The 19,863-nt window shown below is 41.4% G+C and overlaps 1 protein-coding gene across 3 annotated transcripts in view; it reads left to right on the top strand.

Annotated features, from left to right (window-relative positions):
• CNTNAP2 (contactin associated protein 2) overlaps nucleotides 1–19,863 on the top strand; it is a 2,064,732-nt gene that overhangs the window by 1,806,932 nt on the left and 237,937 nt on the right. For all 3 annotated transcript variants that reach the window (XM_082473843.1, XM_082473842.1, XM_082473844.1), the window contains one exon: nucleotides 15,406–15,624. In XM_082473843.1, coding sequence (XP_082329969.1) covers nucleotides 15,406–15,624 — 219 coding nt within the window. The remainder of the gene's footprint in view (nucleotides 1–15,405; nucleotides 15,625–19,863) is intronic.

The raw sequence follows: 19,863 nt of genomic DNA on the forward strand, positions 1-19,863 counted from the left end.
CATATCTCCACAAAAATGTGGCGGTAGCAGTCCAATGTCCTGCTAATCTTGGAGAAGGGTATTAAGGAAAAACTTTCTTTTTCTGAGATGCCGCCTTCTGCAATACACATGCTCAAGAATGTCACAGAAGAAAATATTCAGCAATATATAGAAACTGATGAATCAGAAGAAATAAACTAATGGCAGTTTATCTTCCACTATTTCAGAATTGGAACAACTTTTATATTAAAAGAGCTTCACTTGTACAGACATGAGGAATGTCTAATTCCGCTTAACCGGCCTCTTGTGCCATAGGGATGTTATTTAGGGTGTTTTTTCTTTCATAAATATTGTGAGTGCTTACTAATACAGATCAGGTGGTAGCACCTGGATTTTTCCTTTTAACTATCCAAGCCATCTTAAGTTATCCACATAGATTTAGGAAGAATTTGAGTGTTTCTACTACTTTGCAAGTCTATGAGTTCAATTTGTATTAAAGATTTCGGAGTCTAAAGAATGATTCTGGCTTAGTCATTATAATACATAAGAAAAAATTACTGCCTTAAAAAATTTTAAACCTGCATAGCAACACTGTTGTGATTCTTAAAATTTTTTTTCTAGTGTCTGATTTAAACTTTTCAATTTCAATTGTGGACCAAAAAATTTCAGAGATGTCAGTAAAGGTGAAAGTTGTGCTGTATTAAAGCTATTTAATATATTAGCTGTGTGCATTTTAAGTATTAAGAGATATACAAACAATTGGTAAAGTCAAATTGAATGACCCAGATATTTTTGCCAGTCTTACTGAAGGGGCAGTTATTTGAGTATATGGCATAGTTGCCCTAGAGTTAAAAGAATAGTCTTTAGAATACGATGTCCTCCTGATATGAAAAATTGCCCAAGTTACCTTAGATATTACTGATCCACCCGTGTCAGCTGATTTGGAAATTTCTAGAAGGAGTGGGAATGCCTCTTAAGCTGGCCAGATGGAGTCACTTCTCTCTGCAGAGTTTGTGTTCCTGCCTTTCCTTCTCTACACTCCAGAGACATCTAGAAGACCATCTCCCTATTGAAATCCTGCCCACACAAAAGACTTTTTTACTGCATCTGGATTTAAAATATAAAACATAAATAAAAGAGAAGCCTTTCATTTTCCTAAAAAAACCACATTCCTACAAGACAATTAATTCGGTGCATTGCCTGGAAAATAATAGGCCTCCTCATTAAAGAGCATCTTCACATAGTGTTTGTCTGAAAAGTATGCGTTGTGTGTCATTTCTGTAGAGAAATGCTGAAGTTTCTTAGAGATTTTCTTCTGGTGGAATTTCTCTTCTATCTCATTCCCTTTGATTCTCACATTTTCTGCATTATTTATTGTGTGTGATAGTCCACAGAATCTTTCCCTTCAAAGAGATGGCCTGTTAAAGTGTCAAAAAGACCATCTACTAGAATCAGCCTGCCTGTGGCCAGCTGGAAGAGAATGGGCATCCTAAGAGGAGAAGAGATTAAAGAAGCTTGGATTCATGCATCCTGATCTGAGACAGAGCTGGGAGAAAGAGTGTGCTATTGTGACAATAATAAACACATGGATTAGTGAGAAAAACTGGAAATATATGTGTGGAGTTATAAGAAGGTTAGAGACCTTACATCTGCCATTCTAGATGCTACCAGCGTCTCTGCAGGCTTGATATTTTATAAAAACAAATGCTTCAAGAGGGAAGAGTTGGTGCCATCACTGGTTAGTGCTTGTTACCAACGCTGGAGAATTGATCCAACTAAGGATGACACTTGGGACCAATTAATTCAAAGCTGGCTAAAAAAAAAAAAAAGAAGAAGAAGAAGAAGAAGATACAATAAATCGGGGAGCAGAGCTTCATTTAAATATAGTGAGTGACTGGGGACGATTAGTTGAAATAGCTCAAAACCAGAAATATCTCAAAGGGCCGATGGTAACCGTAAATACAAGAACACTAGGCTCTTACAAGTCATCAAACACCTAAATTAAAGCCATGTGACAAAACATTGGCCAACTAGATGTCAACTGGAAACCGTACAAAAGCAGTTTTTTACAAATGAAGAATTCTGGGAGTTATCTTCTTCAAGACACATTTTGCTCAAATTACAAGATAATTTTTAATAGCAATCAAGATAGGAAATTTGAGGAGACAGGGAGAAACATAAATGCTTACATGAAATCTAACAGAGGATGAGGGTCATAGCTAGAATATATTTTTATTAGATACTTTAAGAAAAGAAGACTTGTTTTCATCTCTATGATATTCATGGTTTTTTAAAAAATTTTCTAGTTTAGCTATTTCCCGACTTACAAAGGGACTGTGTTATAGGAGTTTCTGAGCCTGTCATTCAGATCCTGGAATGTATCTTCCTATATACATAACATTGTAAATGGCACTCGTATTCCACAGCTAACCATAAGAAGCTTTGTTGTTTGTCTGTGTTTTAAGGGTGGCTGAAAATAGAGCTGCATGTGCCAACATGAGGGTTCTGTGATCTGAAGTCCATTCAGTGTAGAACAGAAATGTTGAAGAACAAAGGGAATTTCTTCCCATATCTCTGAATGTCGAGCTTGTCCTAGACAGAATTCTCAATAGGAAAAGGTTTTGTTCACCTTTATGATAGTCAAGGCACAACCCTGCATCTCCTTTCTTTGGGAGCTTGGCTTGGTGGGGTTAGTAAAGGAGATGGCTCAGACGTCCAGAGCATGCACAGTCTAAAGCCTCCCATGTGGCTCCCAGACACTTCCCTTTGCTCTAAAACTTCATAGTTTTATGAATTATAAAATTCCATTAATTCATTCAAATATCACATTATAACCTACGTATTTTTTAACTATGGCAATGTTGTGATACAGAGCTGGGTATTGAAACTAGAATAAGACCATTATGACGTAATTTATCCCTTCAAAATTCCAGTGGTCTGAGGGAGAAGATCCTTTGGTTATATTTTTTAATCTTATGAATAAATATTTTAAATATGATAAGGTCATAAGAGATTTAGGAATAAGAAATTTTCTTGTTTAGGACTAAGTTAAGCTGCTGTAACAAATAAGACCCCAGGTTTCAGTGACTGTATGGCAGCGTCATCTGCAGGCTCTGTTCCATGAAGTCCTTCCATACAGTGATCTGAGATCAAGGCTCCTCTTGTGTTGTGGTTCCACCATCTCCTAGAGCCTGGGAGTTTCTAAACCAGCTGGAAGAGAGGAGGAGGGAGGTGGAGAAGCATCCTCTCTTTTCACCCACACTGGTCCAGAGGAGACACACACTCCTTTTGTTCTCGATTCGGTTGGTGGTAACTGGGCATACGGCTCCACCTAGATGTTCAGGGACCAGGAAATGCAGCTCCTGGATGCCTGGCAACTTTTCAGGGGTCGCTGTGGGAAGGAGAAGACAAACTTTTCATGAGAAGTTAGCAGTCACAGGTACTCTGGCCCGAGAAAGAGTAAGCTTTCACCTTGTCCAAAGACATCAAGGTAGGTTTCCAGAAGATGCAGCATTTGATTTGCTTTGAAGGGTGACAGGCAAATAAATGAGATAAAGACATTTTTCCAGAGAGTCAACAAGTAAAGGAGAAAGATCATGGAGGATTTGAAGCATTGAAAAGAATATAGCTAAAGCCCAGGGACTGGTTAAAAGACATTTCTCATTGAAGTAATGACCCACCCACATATCCGTGTTAAGAGTTGGACAAAAGAAAGCTAGCTGGACCTAAGGCCTCTTAGGAAATTATTCATTTTACTTGCCTTTGTGGGTAGTGTTAAAAGGATCAAATTTGGTTTTCTGCATCTCTGAATTTGATTCCTCTGATGAGAACTCCTGAGAATGCCAAATGACTTCTCATGAAGAGGGGTTGATATTTAGTATTCTACAAGGTCTTCCTGGGTAAGTGCAACCAGAGCCAATGAATAATAGAAACAGTGTAGATCTGTCAAGTGTAATTATAACACTGAATATGCCGTCTTGCATTCTGATTCCTGTAGACATTAATTTAAACATCTGAACATGCTGGCACTTCAGACCTGTGAGGATTTTACTTTGAGAAATAGCATGACCTTATTATTTGGGACCATTTTTAATACGGAAAAAAACCTCACATCTTGTTCAAAATTATTTTATGGTAAAATTTGACTACTCTCTTTTTAAAAAAATCTTCTCAGGTATCTTAAGAACAGGAAAGAAGTAAGGAGGAATGTTTCAATCTAGTTTTAAATTCCCTCTAATTTTCTGTATTTAAATGAAATCTCATTCCTTGCATTTTGATTAACTAATCTCTCTGATTAAACACTTGTTAAAATTATAGAATAGAGTGGCTTAAAATGTCACCAACCTTTGCAAAAGACGTGAAAATGATCAGATTGTAACTTTTAAATATTATACAAATAGTGTTTGTTCATTGTTGAATGATTTTCAAATCCAGAGAAGCAAAAAGAATAAACCCCCAAAATCAGCTATAATCTCAAATTCTAACGTATGTAATACCACTCTTTTGGTGTGCACATTTCCAAACATTTTTCTATGTGCTTATATATAATTTTTTACAAAAAGGAGATCATAACAGTACATACTGTTTGTAACCTACTTGTTTCAAGTAACAACATTTTAGAAACACATTTCCAGATCAATTTTTTTAAACTCCACAACAGTGATTTTTTTTCACCTGAGGGCACAGACTATATCAGAATCTCCAAGAGAGCATGTATGGTTTAGAAGATCATAATGTTATATTTACAAAACAGAACAAGAAAGCTATTGTTTTGTTATACAACCTACAGAATATAACACACACACAAAAAAAATCTTATTGGCTGGTAGGATGTTTATCTGAGATCTTCAGGGCTTTGTTTTATTGCCCATCAGCCTCCTACATCTGGGCATAACAACATCAGGAGGTGATAATTATGATTATTATGTCAACAAATGGGAGCATGGTTTAAAAAAAAATTGGGAAATAACGGTGTCTCAATTGCCAAGTTCTCCATTTAACCAATTATCCCTTATTGTTGGGCTTAACTTTTAAAAGGCAGATTTTCACACAATCTGATCTACAGGCTTCCTGTTACTAATTCTCAGACCCTCATACCACTACTTACCTAAAGTACGGAGCACGCTATGCTGTTTAAGACTTTCTCACATACCGAGCATGGAGCGGCCAGGGCAGGCTAAAATGATGAAAGTGGAAGACCTCATTCGGGAAGGCCACACAAGGATGTGCCTTGCAGGGCAGCGCTCCTAATGGATGACCTATTCCCGGAGCTCTTCCATTCACTCACCTTGTTGTCAAACCAACTGAGGCAGAGGCTGGCAAGTAGCTCAAGCCTACCCACAACTGTTCTCTCAAAGGAGCTCTTTAGACAGAAACCATGATCCATTCCTTCATCAAATAATGAAAAAAGTAAACATGCTTATCTGTACTTTGTACAAATTGGCACTTTAAAAGGTTCTCACATGTTTTATATATACAGTCTTTACGGAGGCAAAATATTTGTTTATGCAGTATAATCAAGGGAGTTGTCTTTTCAGCAGTTATAACCAAAATTAGAGAAAAGGAAGAGTTCTTGATGTGATTCATTTTTGTTATTTAACATTATCCATTCCCATGGGGTGCTTTGTTCAAGTAGAAGCTGGTTGGCCCAACCCCAAGGGACGCTGTGAAGTTATGTCCTGTCATTTTCCAGAGGTGGAAATACATGACCTGAAGGGTCTATTACTCTTCTACAATGTTAATTGGGCATTTCTCCAACGATAATTTCAACCTTGAGATTCTAAGATCCTGTATTTTTCATATTCAACCCTAAGATTCCTCATTTCTAATATTCATTACTAAATAGAAGAACAAACTGAAGTAATTGTAGCTAGAGAAAAACTATTCAGATAATTTAGATCTTTTGCAAAGATTCCAGGGAACTTCTGCAGGTCTTTCACACTTTAAGAAAGTTGTTATGTAGAAAGAGAGTGACTCTCCTCTCCTCTCATTTCTCTCTGCGTTCCCGTTTAGATAAAATCTCTGCTGACCCCGTGGCATGGTTTCACTTTTTCTCCACTATTTGCCTGATACTGCAAATACTGTAGTTGAAGTGCATCTGGTGTTGTAATGGAAAACAGAATAAATCTATTTTTATATTCTGAGTTCATAGCATGTAGAATATAGAATTGTCATTTGGCACTTTTTTCCTCATTAGAGAGGTCTTGTCTGAAGTCATACCAAGCTGGCATTGAAAGAATCTGCTAGAAAGGAAACAATTTGCTGTAGAACAGAGAGAAAGAAACGGTGTCTGTGGTATGACCTATAGTCTGGGCTGAAACAGTCTATGACAACCAGGAAATAGTCTGTTTTCCTTCTGACAGGCTTATTCACATCTCTCACCAGCAGGCATGCACCTTCCAAAGCCTTATCTTTTCTCCTTGGATCTTTGGCTTTTACTCATGATGTGTCCCCATAAGCATAGCCATCCATAGCTCAGTCATTTATAAATTACAATTAATTAATTGACAGGTATGTTGTCTCCTTATAAGCTTCAGCGTGGTCCATGTTAACACCTATGAGCTTTTTTCCAATTCAAGCTGTTTTAGCATCCAGTTGTATTACCTCCTTTGGCCCTCAAATCCGACACGCCATTCTCCTTGAACTCTCCATAGCCAGGTATCTCAACGAACATCACCTGAAACCAGCCCCATAAATCACCCCTGGTCCTCCACCAAGCACATTTCCTCCAATGAATGTTTTTCATTTTGCTGCACAACCTGACCTTAGTCAAGAGAAAAGCTTCCTCGACATCCATTGCCTCCTCAATCCATTCTCCTCTCCATCTCAGGAGAATCCTTAGGCATCCAGTTTCGAGGTTTCTCTCCTGCATCTTCAGCATTTCCTTTTATCACAAATATTCTGTCCTCACAGTCACCATCTGGGACTTTCATTTATTCTTCCAAACTGGCACTCTCTGCCCAGCACACAAGTCCCCACTGACTCCAAACATGGGGGTATTTAAACCCTGACTACATGTCCCTTACTGAGGACAGGTGCTGTTTCAAGCCACATGTCCTTTTGGAAAGCTTTTTGTCTTTTTCCTTTTTGAATCATATAGGTCCATTGATATTCAAGAAGTTATTCTCAGAAGGTAGTTAAATGCATGGAGAAGACTAAAATTAGAAAGGCTTTGCATTTTAAAGACAGCTCTCTGTTTTTTCATGGCCAATGGTAACTCTCTTTTGCTTCCTTTTCTCTGTGGATGCCTTTGTTTGTGAAGTTATTTTTTAACCATAATAAAAAGCTTAAAGGCAAAAATACATAAAGAGAAATACTTCTCATACTCAGGAGGTTATCAACATACCAGAGATTTAAAAATGAGTTCATAGCATTGATTGTTAAGCTCCAGGCATTTCCTTGAAGACCTTCCAAAAGACTGCAAATAAATTTTCTCCTTGCCAGTGTTCACTTTCAGATGTGTTTAACACTGAGATTTTGGGTGTGAATATGCATATTGGCTCTAAAAATTTCCATACTCACAAACTAAGACTATAGTAAAGAAAAGTAGGGTTTTTTAAAATTTCCTGCATAATATGAAAAGCAGTACAGCACAGTTAGAAAAACAGAAGCTCAATGCTTAGTTATAACTGGATGTTAGCATCTTACAGACTCAATTCCCTTATCTAGGCAGTGAAGGGGAGCTTGGAAGTTGGACTTCATTTTTGTACATCTTTCAGTCTGAACACTGTTGGGCTTGATTAGATGCCTCAAAAGCAAAGTGATTATTTTTGCAGAGAATTAGACCAACTGCAAACTTGGAAGGACCACAACTCACACAAAATTTCACACAATTGTTTTGAGGGTTCCCCAAAACAACCCTCATTTTCAATGATTCTCTAAAAGGACTCACAGAGCTCATCAAAGGCTGCTCTACTCGTGGTTATGGTTATGACACGGAAAGAATGCAGATTAGAATCAGACAAGAGAAAGAGCACAGAGGGCAGAGACCAGGAGAAGCCCCAGGTACCAAGGCCCCAGGTGTGCTCTTCCTATAGAGTCATGGACACCTTACTTTCCCGGAATTGATTGTGCCAGTATGCATGGGGTACTGCCAACCAGGGCAGCTCCCCTGAGCCTCAGTGTTCAGAGTCTTTATTCAGGCTCCTTTATTTAGGAATGGTCCACTGCTCATGTGGCCAACCTTGGTTTCCAGCCCCTCCAGGGACTGAACTGTGTGATCCAAACCCCTACCCTACATCACATCATTGGTCTATCTGGGGTGGTCACCCCTACCCAAATACTATTTGATGAGGTTCCTACCCCAAATACTATCTGGTAAGGCCAGCCTCCACCCTAAATCACATTGTTAGACTACCTGGCATGACCCAAGGCCCCCAGGCAAACAGAGACACCCCTACCAGGCATAACACTCCAAGGCTTTAGATATTATCTACCCAAAGCCAAGGGCAAAGTCCAGACCCCTCCTCGGACAAGGTTAAACTCTTCACTACACAGTTTGAAAATCTCTTGACGACAAGGAAGCAAAAGATTCCTAGGGCCTTCCTACTAGAATGAAACTTGGCAACCCTAGTGTTTAAAGTAGTATTCCATGTAAATTGATACAGCACTATGGAGAACAGTATGGAGGTTCCTTAAAAAACTACAAACAGAACTACCACATGACCCAGCAATCCCACTACTGGGCATATACCCTGAGAAAACCATAATTCAAAAAGAGTCATGTACCACAATGTTCATTGCAGCTCTATTTACAATAGCCAGGACATGGACGCAAACTAAGTGTCCATCAACAGATGAACGGATAAAGAAGATGTGGCACATATATACAATGGAATATTACTCAGCCATAAAAAGAAACGAAATTGAGTTTTTTGTAGTGAGGTGGATGGACCTAGAGTCTGTCATACAGAGTGAAGTAAGTCAGAAAGAGAAAAACAAATACCATATGCTAACACATATATTTGGAATCTATGAAAAAAAAAAATAGTCATGAAGAACCTAGGGGCAAGACGGGAATAAAGACGCAGACCTACTAGAGAATGGACTTGAGGATATGGGGAGGGGGAAGGGTAAGCTGGGACAAAGTGAGAGAGTGGCATGGACATATATACACTGCCAAATGTAAAATAGATAGCTAGTGGGAAGCAACCGCATAGCACAGGGAGATCAGCTCTGTGCTTTGTGACCACCTAGAGGTGTGGGGTGGGGAGGGCGGGAGGGAGGGGGATGCAAGAGGGAAGAGATATGGGGACATATGTATATGTATAACTGATTCACTTTGTTATAAGGTAGAAACTAACACACCATTGTAAAGCAATTATACTCCAATAAAGATGTTAAAAAAGTAATAAATAAAGTAGTATTCCAGGACCGCTTGTATCAGAGTCACCTGGCATTAGCAAAATACAAACTCCACAGTCCTACCCCAACTTACTGAGTGAGAGCAGCCTTGAAATGTGCATTTTAAGCATGTTTCTTTAGCAGTTTCTTATGTAGGCCAAAATTTGAGAAATGTAATTTTGATTCAAGGTCTTTGTTCCCAAGAGTAGAGTGAAAATAGCATGAGATGTAGAAATGGGAGAAAATTCTGCTTCTGGCTCCACTACTGGGTTTATCTTGGACAAGTCTTTGTTCCTCATATGTTATAGGTTTGGGAACAACATTTGGCACAGTTTGTTTCAAACAGACATGACTCATGTATCAAGTCCCTAGACTGAGGAATATACATTAAGTTACTCTATGCCCTCAGGGAAGATGCTTATAGAATTCAAGATGGCATTCCTTATATATGCTTGTGTGTTAAGTTATGGTTTGCATTAGGAAAATGCATGGATTTCTTTTTTTCAGAGTATCTAGATAATTGTTTGGCCTCCATGGCAGGAGTGTTCCTATTCATTCATTCATTCATAAATTGTTGATTGCTTACTCTGTGTCAAGCATTGTTCTAGGCACTGAACAAAACTGAACAAAATGGAAAATACCTCTGCTTTAATGAGTCCAGGAGCACATATATATTGTGCTAGATGGCGATACATGCTATGTAGATCCAAAAAATTAGGATAAAGGGGCAAAGGCAGCTAAAGGGGGTGGGGGGTTGCTATTTAACATAGAAGGTTTAGGGAAGGAATTTCTAATATGAGGGCTGTGTGCAGAGGGATAGAAAAGCAGCCGTAGAGTTATTTGGGTAAAGGGACCAGTAAGTGCTTAGGCACTGAGTCGAGAGCAGTTTCACAATGTAGTGAAAGAGAAAGCCTTAAGGTGATGGGGTTAAAGAAAGACTAAGAGGAGCAGACACAGATACAGAATGTACAGGCAGCTCTTTCGAGGAATTTGGCAACAAAAGGGAGCAAAGAAATGGGATGTAAGGACAAGAGAAGGATTTTGTAGTGGAGGTGGTGGCTGTTAGCATTAGAGGAAGGTCCACACGGTCACGTGGAATGGTTCAGTAGAGGACAAATTATAGACACTGTAGAAGGGGAGGGGGAATTGCTGGAGGGATGTCCTGGAACAGATAAGAAGGGATGGCACCCAGTGTGCCGTGGAGAACCCGGCCTTGGACAGGAATCATAGGTGGTCTCTTTGCTGCTTCCTCCTGTTTCTCACCTCTCTGATCCCCATAATGACCTCGTTTTCAGCCTACCTGTGTCTTCTCATACCCTTTCCTGTTGTCTAAATTCTTTTGTCTCCTAATGGACACTTAGCCCTTCCTTCATGAAAAAGAAAAAGAAAGCAGAAAATTCATAACATTCCCCACTCGTAGAGTGAGGCTAAAATATCTGCTCTGCCTATTACCAGTTCTGTTGTATGGATCAAATGAGATTTGGTGCAGAATAGCCCTTTGGAAGCTATCCATCCTTGAACTTCACTTTAGAGTGAAAGAAACAAATCATCATCAAAACTGCAACCGTGTTAGCTGGTCTCAGTGTGCTCACTTTGTGTACCTTCCCTTGTGTTTTTACCTATTCTATGTTGAATGACCAATATTTTCTGCTGCTTCCAACTGATGCTTTGAGTCTAACGTCTGAATGTTGTCTCACCTGCTGGGAAAACCCAGAGTCCAAAAGCCTACTATTCTGGTCAGTTGTTAAATTCGTCTCTCAGTACATTAAGCCTGGAGTGATTTGTTTCCGAAAACTCATGGTTAGAATGAGAGTGAATAGTGCCACCTGCTGGAATTACACTTGAAGGAGGGGAGGGAAAAATATATATATATATGTGTGTGTGTGTATGTGTGTATATATATATATATATATATATATACACACACACATACATACACACCAAGAGCTGTCCATAGTTCTGTCCCATTCATTGCTTTGTCACTCAAATGAAGTCATGAGCCAGATGTGATCAAAGATGATTTCTGCCATCATGCTTGTTTCTAATGCCCATATGCCACCTCGTGCATTTCTCTTCTAATATCTCTCTTTTCTCCCTGTAGTGATCCAATATCTACCACTACTAGTGAGACCAGCTCTATTTCATTTACTGTTTCTCTTAGAATCTCTTGGAAATTAGATCATAGAATGTTTGCATTTGAAGGGACCTTAGAGCTCATCAGTGTTTTCAAACACATTTTGGACATAGAAACTCTTGGGAAACTATAGATGTAATCCTCCTTGCAGACACCAATAAACAGAGCCCAAAAGGTGACAAAGCAAAGTGAAGACTAGAACTCATAAATACTGATTGCTAAACCGTTCTCTATATCAGTTAAGACGCTTTTAGCTGCAAGAAAGATGGCTTTAGCAATAAGGGATATCTCACATAAGAAGTCTTGAAGTGGCTCCAGGAATAATTTAGGGGCTGAACAACGTCAGCTAAGCCCCAGGTCCATCCCATTTCCCTCCCTGTTCTCCTCAGTGTGTCCGAGATTTACAGACGGCTCCACCAACACTAGAAACCACATCTCCACCCAAGACCAAGGAGCAAAAGGGGATGACTATCTCTTCTCTTACCAACTAATTAATTTTTCTTCCAAAGACTCCCCCTCATGCCTTACTGGCCAGAAGGAAATGATATAGCCCATCTTAAGTGGGTTGCTGGCAGGGAGCTCAGAATTCTCATGTTTGACTTAGACAAATCCAGATACACCCTCTGGGCCTGGGGTAGGGCCATCCATAGCTGAAGCATAAAGTTGTTCGGAAGCACGTAGTTTCCGGGCAGAATCAGGTCGGCTCACAAGGAAGAGGGTGGGGGATTGTCTAGCTGTCGGGCAGAATTCTCCATGGGTCTCTCCCATTTCTGCTTGTCTTCTGAACAAGAGGCATTGTCAGCTTTGTTCATACCTCTTAAAGGATGTGTGTATAGCAAACAGTCTCGGAGGACAGAATGTCTTCCTCCAGAACACAGAGTAGATTTGTTTCCTGACCAGGATAATAAAGCCAATGTCTCTCCCCAGGACAAAAGTTAAGCAGGTTTGCTAGCAGCCCTTTTAAAACTTCGGGGTTTCCTAAAGTCAGGGTTCCTTGGCTGTGATGCAAACTCACTGCACAGGCAGCTCCACATGGCCCCCACGGGACTCTGGGGACCAGAGAAACCAAGGAGGACTGACGCTCATGCTGCCTGCTGCACCGTGAAGAATGCAGTGCTTTGTCTCTGACCCACGAGTCTCCTGTCTTCTGCCAGCATCTACCAAACGATGGCAGGCTAACTTGTGAGTTTGCAAGAAAGATGCTTCCCAGTTCCTGACACTAAGAGAAAGGCAACCATTCGTGTTTGCTACAGTGTTCTGTCTAATGAGCCACGCTAGAAACATCCAATCTTCAAATACTTATTTCTGAAAATAAGAATAGTTTCGATACATCAGAAATTCCTTTTCTACAGTCAGAAACAGGGCAACACTTCAGTCTCCTGGAGAAACACATTAAGAGGATGGTGTCCTTGGCTCTCGTGTCTTTTACTCTGCCTCCCTTTCATTCGCTTGCTGACTCTCTCTGTAATTATCTCTTTTAAAATGTCAGCTCCTCTCACCCAGAGACGAAGAGCAATCAGCCACAAACTGAACTTCAGAAGCCTTTAAAACATGCTTGCCGTTTGGCTGGGAGAGAGGATTTCTCAAAGGCAATGTCAGGGAAGCTGACGTTGAATGAATAAGCAAAAGGAACCCTTTCCCTCACTCTCATGCGGGGCCTCAGGAAGCACCAGAAGGGAAGTGGGATGGGCTGAAATTGTGAACATTGCTTCAACAGAGCCTGGATGGAGGCTCTTGGAGGAGGATTCTGCTCTCAGAGACCATCGGCCTTGAGTCCCTCTTCCTGCACCCAGCTGGGGAGAGGACTGAGCTACAGCAGGTCCTGGAGACCTTCTTTCCTTCCCTAGAGGGCAGTGTTGATGTTAGGAACGGGGGATCTAGTGCGACAAGCAGAGAAGGAAGTATGGATACTTCCTGGTATCTGCTGGTCCTCCGAGTTGCTCCAAATAGTGACAACTTAAAGACCTGAACAAAAATTCGTCAGAGCAGGAGGAGAGGAGGAGAGGAAATTAGAGGAGCATTAATCCCTCTGAGTCAAATTTTAGGGTTAAACTCAATTTATCCCTAAATCGTATTTCCCTGATGGCTGTTGATGCCTTTGAAACAAAACCATCTTTCCTTCTTAGCTCAGGAAGCCTTGTTCTCTGGCTATTCTGACAACTTACATTTTAAAATGCATCTGCTAAGACACAGCACTGCAAGAACAGAACAAATTCAATCTTAAAAACCGAGGTTACGTTTTCCCCATTGACTATGCCAGAAATTCAGGGAAAGATCATTCAGTCCATGAGTCGTATGATCGTCGACCCATATTCTGATCATACTTCTGCAGAAACCTTGGTGAAGGTCACTGGCCTCCATCAGGTCACAGTGACCCCGGAAGGCAGGAGCTCCTAATTTAGAGAAGAAATTTCACCAGAGCACGTGTGGCATCACCACAGGTGTTAAAATTAAAGTTCCCTTTCTAACGACATAAAGGAACCAAATTCCTTGGTACAATTAGGTTGATTAAATTGAGTTCTGCGTCTAATGTCCCTGGAGCTCAGTAAAGTTAATGCAGCTTTCAGAGGGGCCTGACCCAGAGGTGGGGAACAGTCTAGGTCTTGAGAGAACCTGGCCCACTGCGGTTTTTAAATGAGAAATTTGATTGCTTGCAACATTATCTCAAAATGGTACCAGTCCAGAGAAGCTGAACTTTTCATTAGCCTGGGGAAAAAAATGACAGATATTTAATTAAACTGCTTGGAGATTCGTCAGAGGCTCATTGATAGATAGAGGAGCTGAATCTCTTTATAAGCAAAGTTAGAAAATCCAGTGGTGTGCCACATCTTTCCTGTCAAAAGAATTCACCAAGCTAAGGAGCTGGGACCCGCATGCCACTACCTCTCCTGCCAATCGCAGGAAAAATATACACTTAAAAAACATATTTATAAAGCATTAGGTAGTCACTGAGGAACTTGAAACCTAAAATGTGTTCTAAGAAAGCTACTTACAACTGGAGTTACCAAAGCAACCTCCTAGTCCATTGTTCCATGGTTGAAAGGTGATTTATTAACGGAGTTTGATTGGGAGCAGATCTATAAAAAAAAAAAAAAAGAAGAAGAATGATTTGTGATTAGTGCTGGAGGGTAGGTTATGAGAAGGACCTGACATCCCAGATGGTGAACATCCAAGGTGTGCAACAAATGATTCAAGAAAGGGGTTTTTCTGCGGGACTCTGGAGCTGCCCTTTGCCCAGCCCCAGAGGTCCGGAAGAGATGTGGGTCATCCTCATTGCCTGCACGATTCACAGCTCCCTAACTTTCCCTAGGAACTTGAAGGATTAGATAAAGGAAATAAAGTTTTGTGAATTCCCCCAAAGCAGTAGCTCTCAACTCTAGCTATATATTAATATTTTCCAGGAAGCTTTTAAAAAATACCAGTGCCTACCCAGCTGAGTGGGAATCCCTGGGGACAGAGCTGGACACGGGTGTGTTTCGTAAAGCTTTCAGGTGATGCTTGGTGCAGCCAGAGCTACAAGTCACGCCCTAGGAGCTACTGAAGAGTCACGGTGTATGTAGAGCCAAAAGGTCTCAGGCTCTGAAATCTGAGAAGCCTGGTTCCGATCCTGACTCCACTACTCACTAAATCTAAGATGCTCGACATGCGCTTAAGTGCTCCAGCCTTCAGTTCCTTATCCGGAAAGAGTCAATGATGGTAACTTCCTGATAAAATAAACAAATGTATACCTGACCCCCAATCCAAGTTTATTTTCCTCCCCCTGGTTATTAATGGTTAGCAATGGGTTCATGTTTTATCCCTCCTCAAAGGATTTCGCCTTGGACCTTTGTAGCAAGTGACTAGCTTAGATTACTCTTCTCTCCATGCTTTGTTTTACCTCTAGAATTCACCGCTGTTTGGTATCTGGGAGGGAGATACTCATGTGCCTTTCATGCTTTCTGCTCCTCCAGCTGCCATGGAAGTGTCCTTTTCATTTGATGTCGGAAACGGGCCAGTGGAGATTGTGGTGCGGTCACCCTCCCCTCTCAACGATGACCAGTGGCACCGGGTCACCGCGGAGAGGAATGTCAAGCAGGCCAGCCTGCAGGTGGACAGGCTACCCCGGCAGACCCGCAAGGCCCCAGCGGAAGGCCACACCCGCCTGGAGCTCTACAGCCAGCTGTTTGTCGGTGAGTGATGGGGCGGCAAGAGTGACTTCTCTGTTGCTTGAACTAACTTCCACCTTGGGAAAAAATAAAACTGCCGACGGAGGGTTCTGATAGAGATTTTTCCAAAAGTAAGTGTTTTTGCCTCTTGTGGTCTCCTCCGAAACAGAATGGAACAAGGAAGAGGGCCCAGGAACCCTAAATCTGGTTCTACTCTCTGCTTTCTGTTGTGTTTTCTTTTTGGCCACATTGCACGACATGTGAGATCTTAGTTCCCCGACAAGGGATCGAACCCGCGTCCCCTGCGTTGGAAGTGCAGAGTCTTAACCACTGGACCACCAGGGGAGTCCCTACTCTCTGCGTTCTGGAGCCCACAGTCCTCATCTACAAAATGAGAGGGTGGGCTAGGACATCTCTGAGGTCTCTGATCTATGCAGTTTTAGGTTTATGGTTTTAGGACTGCATAAAATTCCTTAATGATTTAGAGCACTTGTAAATGTGCAAAAGGAAGGATGGAAGAAGGGGAGGGACGGAGGGAGGGGAGAGAAGGAATGGGCTCCCTAAGTTCAGGTTTGCTTGAAATGATAAATAGAAATCCACTCCTTTCTCTACCTAGCCTCGAGGTTCTAGGCAGAGAAAGACTTAGACTTCTTTTTACATAACATCTTTCCACAGAGGAAAGAGATCAACACTGAGAAGAAATTGAAACAGAGCAAAAAGTAAAGCATCCTTTGCGAGAAGTAGATCTAGCCCCACATTCTGGTCTTTGCTTATGACACGTTCTAGCTGAACCTAACATTACTTTCAATCAATACTTGTTTCCATGGCTTGTGAGATTTTAACTTTTGTTTTCCAGAATACTAATATTTTAGGAAATTAGCTATTTTTCTTCTGTTGAATGAAAAGAAAGCAAGTTTGAAGGACTTGGTGGCTGTCTTGCCACCTTAGACCTCCCCTCTAGGTGTGTGTGGGTTAATTGGTCAAGTCTGTCAGCTGTGGTCTCAGGCCCAGCAAAAGCAGACATGACCTTCCACCTGGGCTACACCCAGTGGAGGTCAGAGTCCCGATGGTGTCTTTCATAATTATGGCAGGATGTTTTAAGAACATTAGGAAGTCACAAAAAGAGGTAAAATTAGATGTCCACTCCTTTGGTGAAATGTGGGCAAATTGTTAGCGTAGTCAGTTAGCTTTGGAAGTAAGACTGACTTGATAACAAGCCACATCAGCTAGGGGCCATGAAAGTCACAGAGTTTGAAATAAAGTACTGACTGCTCCACCCCAACCAGAGCTCAGTCCCTTCCAAATCCTCCCCTCAAGTTATAGTTCTCAAAATTACACATTATTTTTAAATTACTTTTTTATTGAAGTACAGTTGATTTACAATGTTGTGTTCCTGGTGTACAGCAAAGTGATTCAGTTATACATATATATATTCTTTTTCATATTCTTTTCCATTATGGTTTATCACAGGATATTGAATATAGTTCCCTGTGCTATACAGAAGGACCTTGTTGTTTATCCATTCTATATATAATAGTTTGCATCTGCTAATCCCAAACTCCCAATCCAACCCTCCCCGCCACCTGCCCCTGGACAACCACAAGTCTGTTCTCTATGTCTGTGAGTCTGTTTCTGTTTCATAGATAAGTGCATTTGTGTCATATTTTAGATTCCACATATAAGTGATATCATACAGTATTTGTGTTTCTCTTTCTGACCTACTTTGCTTAGTATGGTAATCTCTAGGTCCATCCATGTAGCCGCAAATGGCACTATTTCATTCTTTTTTATGGCTGAGTAATATTCCACTGTATGTATATGCCACATCTTCTTTATCCATTCATCTGTCGCTGGACATTTAGGTTGCTTCCCTGTCTAGGCTGTTGAAAATAGTGCTGCTATGAACATAGGGGTGCATGTATCTTTTTTTTTGGCTGTGTTGGGTCTTCATTGCTGCACGCAGGCTTTCTCTAGTTGTGGCGAGCAAGGGCTACTCTTCGTTGCGGTGCGCAGGCTTCTCATTGCGGTGGCTTCTCTTGTTGCAGAGCACGGGCTGTAGGTGCAGGCTTCTGTAGTTGTGGTGCGTGTGCTCAGTAGTTGTGGCTCACAGACCCTAGAGCACAGGCTCAGTAGTTGTGGCGCACAGGCTTAGTTGCTCTGCGGCATGTGGTATCTTCCCGGACCAGGGCTCGAACCCGTGTCCCCTGCATTGGCAGGCGGATTCTTAACCACTGTGCCACCAGGGAAGTCCTGCATGTATCTTTTTGAATTATAGTTTTGTCCTGATATATGTCCAGGAGTGGGATTGCTGGATTGTATGGCAACTCTATTTTTAGTTTTTTGAGAAACCTCCATACTGTTCTCCATAGTGGCTGCACCAATTTACATTCCCACCTACAGTGTAGGAGGGTTCCCTTTTCTCCACAGCCTCTCCAGCATTTGTTATTTGTAGACTTTTTAATTATTTTTATCACACACCAGGTCCACTGATTCCTGCCAAACACTGTGAACAAATTCCCCTTTATCAATACATCTTACCCAGATCACCTAGGATGTTTCTTCCTAAATCCTGTTCATCCCAGGCATGCTGGTTAGATTCTACTTGGTTTTCATTATAACAGATGACCCTAATTGATCCAATTTCTCGTTTTTCTGAGATCTCCCTGGATGCAGAGATCCAATTTTACTTTTATCCCTTTCTGTCTACTGACTATAGTGGTCTCCAAGAATCTTGGAGACCAAGTAAAGCTGTAAAATGAAAAAGGGTAGGGGGAGGCATTTATTATGGTCTTGGAAAGAATTTTGATTCATGTAAACAAGATGACCTGGGAACAGCTTAATAAAAGAGAAGAGGAGAGGGCTGTGGTCAGAGTCCAACAAAACACTTAAATCTAAGGGAGAAGCAAAAAGAGTAGCATCTCAGGAAGAAGAATGAAGAGGAATGAAAAGAACAAGCAAGGAAAAACCAGGAGACAGGCTGTCACAGGAGGAGAGAGTTTCATGAAACTGCTTATCATTGACAGATAATATCAAGTCCCATGTGTAAAATAGAGCTAAGAAAATGTTCTTTGAATTTAGTAATTATGAAACCACTGTTGACTTTGGAGAGAGAAAAGTTTCAGAACAGTGGGCTGACATGATGAGTCAGCAACTTCCTTTCACTTGATGAAAAAGAGTAAGTCTCCTGTGCCAGTTTCTAATTTCCTGTAATCTGAGATGTGGGCGTGAGGCACATCTCCGGGACACAAGCTATTTGAGACAGTATGAGAAATATTGATCTGCAATAGAAGTCCACCCCAGGGGAAGTGGGGAGGGGCTTGTTTCCAGAAAACAACAAATTCAACAGTTCTGAAGCCCTGGAGCCAGTTATCCCAAGACTATTTGATAGGGATTCAGGCAACCAGGAAGTTGTTCTCAGCTCAGCTGTCATAACAAGTGTTACCACTTTTCCTCTTTGAGTCTCTTTTTTCATCTAATAAAGGAATTGGATTAGTTGGTCTCCAAACTTTCTTCCAACTTCAGCCATTTAGGATTGTGTGTTTAGAAGTGGTTTGAAAAGTTCTGAGTTGCCAAGCGATTGCCCATAACACCATGGGCTTCAATCCCACCTCTGCCACTTAGCATCTGAGAGACTACTGACAAGTTACCTAATATATCTGTCAAGTAGGGATACAGTTCCTACGTCTCAGGAGGAGATGAGCTAGTCCATGCTAAGCACGCTGTAGAGTATCTGGCACAGAGCCTGTACTCATTAAATAGGAGGTATTTCTCTACCTTTTCCTTTACCTTTTATTCCCTTAGCTTTCTTCTTCCTCCATGTAATATTCACCCTCTCCTACAGAACTCACTTCCCTATAGAACTCACTTCTAACTGGCTTGTTTCTTCCTTCCCAAAATACTGATCTGAAATGGGATCACTTCACCCCACCAGCCCTGAAGGAAAGGTCACGTGCTACATGGCCTTCAACATCCAAAGTCACTCCACAGTCACTCCGCTCACCTGCCATGGTGGCCACAGAGCAGCAGGCGAGGGCCCAGGAATTTTCTCACCAACAAAGCGAGTGAGCATCCCTCTGAAAACACCACCCATCACCCCTGTCCACAGCAGAGACTTGGGGCAGAGCTCCCTGAGAGCTCCATCCAGGTTCTAGAAAAGGAAGGGCTTAAAAGCTCAACCTACAGCTAAAAGACGTTCCTGGCTTTGGGCTCTACGGAAGGCCACCCTCTGCCTGCTGCCTACGTTAGCAGGGCCAGGCTCCTGTC

The sequence above is a fragment of the Balaenoptera physalus genome (genome assembly GCF_965194825.1).
Source record: "Balaenoptera physalus genome assembly, chromosome: 8".
Taxonomy (NCBI): domain Eukaryota; kingdom Metazoa; phylum Chordata; class Mammalia; order Artiodactyla; family Balaenopteridae; genus Balaenoptera; species Balaenoptera physalus.